Source organism: Solanum tuberosum, unplaced genomic scaffold (genome assembly GCF_000226075.1).
Source record: "Solanum tuberosum cultivar DM 1-3 516 R44 unplaced genomic scaffold, SolTub_3.0 scf00518, whole genome shotgun sequence".
Classification (NCBI taxonomy): Eukaryota; Viridiplantae; Streptophyta; class Magnoliopsida; order Solanales; family Solanaceae; genus Solanum; species Solanum tuberosum.
This window is the reverse complement of record NW_006239437.1, coordinates 61460-69113: the sequence shown is the minus strand read 5'-3', so window position 1 is coordinate 69113 and position 7654 is coordinate 61460. Positions and strand designations below refer to the sequence as shown.

The 7654-nt window shown below is 31.7% G+C and overlaps 1 protein-coding gene across 1 annotated transcript; it reads left to right on the top strand.

The window, feature by feature from the left end:
• The first annotated feature begins 1976 nt into the window (after positions 1-1976).
• Positions 1977-5743, top strand: LOC102587686 (uncharacterized). Its single transcript, XM_006364817.2, has 3 exons — positions 1977-2344; positions 4042-4107; positions 4949-5743. Exons 1-3 carry the CDS (start codon positions 2171-2173, stop codon positions 5462-5464), a joined length of 756 nt encoding a protein of 251 aa, XP_006364879.2. The 5' UTR covers positions 1977-2170; the 3' UTR covers positions 5465-5743.
• Positions 5744-7654: the final 1911 nt, after the last annotated feature.

Here is a 7654-nt window from a genome sequence, read left to right as displayed (position 1 = left end):
ATATATATATATATATATATATATATATATTAAACTTAGGTCACAATACAATAGGATAGTGTATATATAGGGAATATAATGTCGCAAGAAATTGATCAGGGTTGTTGAATTCAATTAGAGGGTAGGAGTTGTAGATTCTGAATTCATTTCTACTCACAAACAAATACTTTATTTTAGGAATAATAAAGTAGAGATTAGAGAGGTCCAATGGATGAGGTGGCCACATTTGTCATACTCATACATGGTGAAGTCAAGTGATTGATAGTAACTTTGACAAACTTGTTGCTTTTAATATCACATGTATTTAGGTCCTATGTTGCAAACTGCTTTACGTTCACTATTCTTCAATGGACTCCAATATTTTAATTTCTAACTTTTTATGTGCCATATTTAAGGTTCAAATCATTTTAATATATTTGACATAAAATCACAATATTTTTTTTAAAAAATTTCATGTCAAAGTTAAATTATAATCATTCTTATGGAGTAATATGTATGAAACACGCGCAATAGTGGTGACGTTACTAATTTTAAGTGATATTTCATAAGATTTTCTATGTGACGAGTGATGATGATGCAAGAGTTATCTTAAGTGGCGGCTTGTATATTATATCATAGTATTGTTTATTTTAGTGATAAATTGTATTTAATTAATTTTGTTCACCTCCCCATCACATTTTCGGTCTTAGACCTAAACTAAAAATTATTAATTTGGCTAGAGTTTGAATTTTAACTTATATTTTTTCCCTCATCAAAAACATAAAAATTCAAACATGGAGTTGAGCCGCTGTGGCCGTTTGAAAAAAAAAACAGTTGGTTTTGGTGTTTGTAAACTAGGCATTGATAATAATATTTGCATGTAATATGCAAAATTTAAAATTATGTGCCAAGTGTTGAAGTTTTAGAAAATTTGAAGTTGAAAATATACTGGTGAAATTTTATATAGGCAAGAAAAATTCTCTTGTTATCTTTTATTGTGGTTATTAAAGCAAATATTCAACATGATTTCTAAGCACCTTGAAAAACCAAGAACATAAATAATGAAACAATATTTAATTCTATACCGTACGCACTACAAAAGCATATAAATTAATTTCCAACAATAATGGATATGCACAAGTTGATCATTCAATTATTAATCTTTTTTTTTTTTGGGGTGAAATATGAAAGATTTCTAAATTCATATTAGTCTATCACGTCCCCATTAAAATGAACAGAAAATACAAGTTGGCAGTCCAAGTTGGGCTGCGGGAATGTTCCAACAAAAGTTGCTAACAATTTTGACTATTTTTAATATGTTTAACCAAATTTTTTGGAGTTGGATTTTTATCCTCGTACACACGTATTTATTTTTAATCTATTAGAGCATATTATTGATCGACTCATTTTTAATATAATAATCTCAATTACTTTGAACATTTACGTGAAATTATTTTTTAGGCTACTTGATAGTTTAAAATTTCTCCCACGGTGTCACTCTATAGAAGAACTCGTTATTTATGTACTAACAATGAATTTTTTTTTGTTACATTATCATTTATCATGGTTACTTAATTGAATATTATCATGTTATTTCTTTAATTTTTAAGATTATCATATTAATTTTACAATTATATATGGTATTAGTAGTTAGTACAACATGGTAATGAAATATTTTTAAAATCACGAGGATGCACAAAGACATAATTTACCTTTTGGGTCTATTTTACCCTTGCTATTAAATACTATTTATCATCTAACATATTTTTCAAAGCATTAAATTTAATAAAGTCAAATAATAATATAATAATATTACATAATAAGCCCAATATTAAAAGTGATAAAATTGAGAACAAATTTTCAAACTAGCCACTCTTATGATTCTAGTCAAAGTGCGTGCAAGACCAAATGGGATCCTTCCAATTAACATATTTGTCTGGTAGTACTAAAATTCTTTAAAATACACCATTGGCCAACCAAAGAAATATTATCAATATATGACTCATTGCCTGCCTTGTTTGAAACACAAACTAATCAATCAGTCCAACTAAATCTAAATTTGAAATATCCTTTTCTATTTCTTGTACAAATACAAATGAATACATGATTAGAAGAGAAGCTAAGACAAAATAAGAGAGGAGGATCATATATTAAAATTAAGTTAAATCGAGAAGCTAGAAGAATATAAATTATGGCTTGTTTTTTTCCATATAATAGCAGAAACTTGGATACAAGTTTCTTCATATTCAGGCCAACAATAGTGATTATGGATGATCTTGTGGAAGCTCTCAAGCATTTTTCTTTTTCTACTCAAAATCTTGGATGTGTGCAAAGTGCTATTTTTAGAAGCATTCACGGGAATATGGTATGATCATCCTATTCACTATTGAGTTGAATTCTCTTTTACTTAAATTCTTTTATCAAGTTTCTGGAAATAAATAGCTAGGTGGTAGCTATCTTGTACAGTTTGGAGTAATCGGTGTACGTGCATACTCCGATCATACTAGGAAAATATTTGACTCTATCGTATATACATGGAATACTAGGTAGCATTCTATCAATGTCAAGTCATGGACTTGTTTCTTCAGCTATTTTTCTATATGTTGGTGCTCTATATGACCGACATAAGTGATAAAACTCGATTAGTTTAATATTATAAAGATTCAGTAAGCATCGTGTCAAATCTCTCTACTATTTCCTTCTCTTCTACTTTGGCCAATATGAGTTCACCTAGTACTAGTAACTTTATTTCATAATTTCTCATTTTAATTGGAGCTTTCCAAAGAAATAACTTAGTAGTCGTATTACCTGTGCTTGAGATGAGTTTGGACGTGACCTATCGCTAGTGGCAAATTCAGCATTTGAAGGTCATGGGGTGCTCACCTTTCTTTAACATAAAATTGCTAGTGATCACAGAGTACATAAATATATAACAATTCGAGCACGTTAATAAAAAATTACATGATAAAACAACGGTTAATTTATCATCACCAAAAATAACTTATAATCACAAGTTACAATAAAGAAAAAGAGACCAAAAAGTTTTTACAAATAGAAAAAGTAAATTAAAAAAAAAAAAAACTAAATGACACTGCATAAAATAAAAAAATAAAAAGGAGAGGATAAGTATGAAAAAAAAAATTAATTGGTAAGAAAAGGTGCGATTTGGAATTAAAAATATCACTAGTGAGATTCAAACTGATGACTAGTAGGCACCTGCACACCTTAACATTAGGGTCAGAACCAAAGCAACAACTAGTTTTTTTGTTCAATGGGTGCTTCTCTAGTTTTTATATCCGTTTTTCATATTTTCTCTATAGAATATATACAAAAAAATTGTCGGAAACTCAAGCACCTCTAATGCTCCATGTATATCCCCACCTATTGCATTTTGGCTGTTATATCGCACGTGTGGTTAAAATAAATAAATCAAAATTTTAAAAAATATATTTGTTTTCAACCTAGTTTTCATAATGCTTCGAGATGTTTACATCATTTTTAATTGAAGACTTATTTGAGATAAATTGAAAGAGCAATCACCAAGTCACAAACTTTATAAGGTACTCATTCAAAAAAAAAAGGGGGGGACAAAAATATACCATGCCTTTAGAAAAAAATTTGCAAGAATATAATGCCTAAAATTCGAAACTATTACACCCTAAAGCAATTTGTGACCTACATTTGCCACACTAGAAGTTTACGTATGGGGATTCAACAATCCTGTATATATATATATATATATATATATATAATGTTTTTATCGTATTTACATTGTATAATTATTTGACGAAGAAGATTGAATTGCACCCTTGTGAACAAAGATAGGTACATATATGTAGAGGCGAAACCAAGGTTAAGAGTTTGGGGGTTCTAAATCAATTCATTTGGAGGTTCACAAGTTAATATACATAATTTATTTAATTTTCTAATACAACTATAAGGTCTACGAAAAAAGCTAGTGGATTCGTCCGAACCCATGAACCCCACCTAGTTCTGCCTCTGCATATATGTAACAATTCTTTTGTAGTTTGATTGTTAATAGTGTATTTTTGGGGAGTGCAGATGGTATGGTATGGAGCATGGATAAAGAGATCTACTGAGAATAAGGACTCACTGGCTGCAACTCTTGTAAGTCTAATTTAATATTCTCTTTTGTTTTACCTTAGTCATCAACTCATAATCTTAATTTTTCATTAATTTATTATCTGCTTGAATTGGAAAGAAAATTATTGGAGAGAATTAATTAATTAATGTTCTAGCTCTAGGACTCTAATTTCTTGGTTATCACCTTATGCTTGCTACGAAGAGTTACTCGTTGTTTCTAGTCAATATGTTGAAGGGACCCTCAAAGATTGTGGTAGGATGGACAAAATTAAATCTCTTCACTCTTAATAAGAGGTCTCGAGGTTCGAGCCTTGAGAATCAATAAAATCTTCATAGGGAGCCATTTTCTCTTTTATGCCAATATGAAAAAGTTCCTCTTTTGCCATTTGCCAATCAAACAAAGAAATGAGGGATATCTTTAACTAACTTCCTTTCATTTATTAGTTTCAAACAAGCCAGGATTAGGAGTTTGGGAGTTCTAAAGAAGAGAAAAGGAGCTTGGGGTTCTAAAGAAGAGAAAAAAATATTGCAAAGTATGCTTTCTTTTGAAGGAAGAGAAACTTTTGCCAAGAAATTTTGTTGAAAGTGGGGTTTGAACCCCCAACTCTAGCGTGGGAAAACATTTTTATTGCCCCTTCCGTACCACTAAGCCGTTAGTTAGTTTTGTTAGGGGGTTACAAGTTTATATATATATATATATAATTTTCTAATACAAATACAGGATCTACGAAAAAGCTATTGGATTCGTCCGAACTCATGAACCCCACTTATCTCCGCCTCAGTATATATTACACTTTTAAGGTTTGAGTGCATATATATATATGGTGATTACATTGCTAATGTTACTCCACTTTGCTTTGATCAGCTTTCAATGTTAACAAGTGTATCAAGCATGGCAATCCTACTAGAACATGGCTTCTTTGATGCATATGCTGGAGAATCAAAGGATCATTCCCCCGCTGCGAAATTCTACACAGGGGACATTGTTTCCATGAACTCTGCCTCTTTCTCCCATCACGACATCATGCCAATCGAAGACTTTACATACACGTGCTTAGCCATTTTTAAGGACCGGTTCCAGAACATGAATGGTGCCGTTTCTGGGGTTTGCTTCAAGTCCCAACAACTATCCAAAGTAGCCGCGGTTTTCGTCTGGAAATCCTTACAATGTTGCTACAGTTACATCTTGAATCAAGATTCCAGGAGTGTTCTTCCTTATTTTGATGGCTTTTCACTAGATTTAAAATATGATGTGTTTAAAGTTGTTTATGTTAGTGGAGATAGTGCCTTAAATTTTCATATTTTTCCTCCACACAAGATGTTGGAGGGCAAACAAGGGTTGCACAATGTTGCTCATGAACTTAATAGAATTTCTGAATAAAAAATGAAAATAAAGATTAGTAGGTAAGTACTACTAGTATTGGGCATAGAGACATCATGTGGATCATGCCTTCAATTTTGGTATGTAATCCATAACTATATTATGAGGAGAATGAAATTTTCTTTTTCTTATTGGAAGATATGATTCAATTAGTTGCTATTTTTCTTAGTTTAGAATCATTTTGTGCTCTACTAGTTTAAATATTCATAGCTCCTCATATTTGATCAGAGGCGGAGCTAGGTGGGGTTCGTGGGTTCGGACAAACTCAGTAGCTTTTATGTAGACCTTGTATTTATACTAAAAAATTAATTAAATATATATATGTATATTAATTTGTGAATCCCTAACAAAATTGATTGACGATTCTAAATGAAATTTAGAACCCCCAAACTCTTTATTCTGACTCCGCCTCTGTATTTGATAATTTATTCTCTCTCACCATTTCAAATTCATGTGTCCAAAGTTCTTTTTCTATCTCTAGATTGTTTATTGCGTATGTATTTATGAGGAACTTCTTCTAAGAAAATGACTTGTATTTTTTTATTATCATTGAAAGTAATATTCAATGACACAAGAATCTTCTCGTAGCAATCTCCACTATGATTTCAACACAATAATGTGGGAAAATGTGAGAACTTAATATAGGTAACAAAATCAACCCACTAGGAAGATAGAATAAAAGAAAGTATTTGAAAGAGGTTTAATCATGTAATCAGAATAAAATTAATCGGAAATTATATTGCAATAACCGTCGATGATGACAGTATCACCATAATTTATCTAGCTTTTAAGACACACCAAAGAAGAACTCCGGATCAGAGTGTTAATGTCACGATCCAAAACGAGTCATAAGTGGCACCCACACTTAACCTTTTAGGTGGGCGAACCACGAATTCAAAGTCCAACTTATACTAGTTATTCAATTTATAAAATACGACAATAATGCGGAAACTCAAATATTATTAACGTGAGAAATAGAAATCTACTAGAATCTATTAAATATCATTCCCAAAATTCAAAAGTCATCACATCAAGGACATCTAATTCCAAAATACTAAGTCTAAGAGTTTTAAAGGCACTAGAATAAATAAATGAAGCAGTTTGTGTCCAAAGCCTAAGGACATCATGTCATGACCGAGAGAATCCAACATGGGCTAGAATGAATAGCTCACCCTGAAACCTGATGTGCTGAAGACTAGCTAGAGTTGAGGGCGAGTTGAAGTCGCTGGTAGACTCGTTGCACTCCACAAAAGGAAAACAAAGAAAAATACAAGTAGGGGTCAGTACAGGACAACTGTGCTGAGTAGATATCATCGGCCGACTCAAAATAGAAACCAATATGCATAAAGTAGTAACATGAAATCAACTATAGCACTTAGTAGGTGGCAAACAACAAACAACAGAACAAGTGACAACAATAATAAAACTAGTGCATAATTAGTCACAATATCAAAAACATACGTGAGGACTCATGCCTCCACACCACAATCTTTTGGAAAATGGGTTATTTGAGATTGAGTGCATTAAGTTATTTAATATGTTTTCCTTTAATATTATCGTGCCGGAATGTGAAACCTGATTCAATAATATCGTACCGGCTCGTGGCACCTGATCCATATATATTGTGCCGGCTCGTGGCACCCGATCCAACAATATAATTAACTTATCATTCTGTATCATCACTTTCCACTTCATTAACAATATTTCATCAAGTCTTCTCTATTCAAGGCATCACTTTGATAGAGCAAGTTCAAGATTATGAATTTCGCAGTCTTGGAATTTCAGACCAAACACAACAACACATAAATCATCCAAACAACAACAATTAAGTACATAGAAAACTTCACAACATTACTCTATGACTATCGATCACTATTAAGAGTCTCTCTATCACATAGAAAAAAACCATAACCTACCTCAACCGAAGAACCAAAGTCAAGCAAGTTAATTCCCCAATGCTTTCCCTTTCCTCAATGCCTCAGAAAGTTTCTAATCTATCAAGTATACAATATTCATAAGCAAACGAGTCTGTAGACACCCATATTACTATATATCTAGCCTAGACTCAATAACCCGTCCAAATCTATAATCAAATTCCTAAATTTTGATACCAACTAATGTATCAAATCTCATATGTTCCTAGTTTTTCAAGCCTAGGGTTAAGTTTTAATTCCTCAAAATAACAGAACT

What these genes read in the sequence shown, in the direction of transcription:
- LOC102587686 (XM_006364817.2), top strand. Translation starts at nt 2,171, where the DNA reads ATGGCTTGTTTTTTTCCATATAATAGCAGAAACTTGGATACAAGTTTC. An exon ending in GAAGCATTCACGGGAATATG is followed by an intron (nt 2,345 to 4,041) that starts GTATGATCATCC and finishes TGGGGAGTGCAG; the next exon opens with ATGGTATGGTATGGAGCATG. An exon ending in ACTCACTGGCTGCAACTCTT is followed by an intron (nt 4,108 to 4,948) that starts GTAAGTCTAATT and finishes TGCTTTGATCAG; the next exon opens with CTTTCAATGTTAACAAGTGT.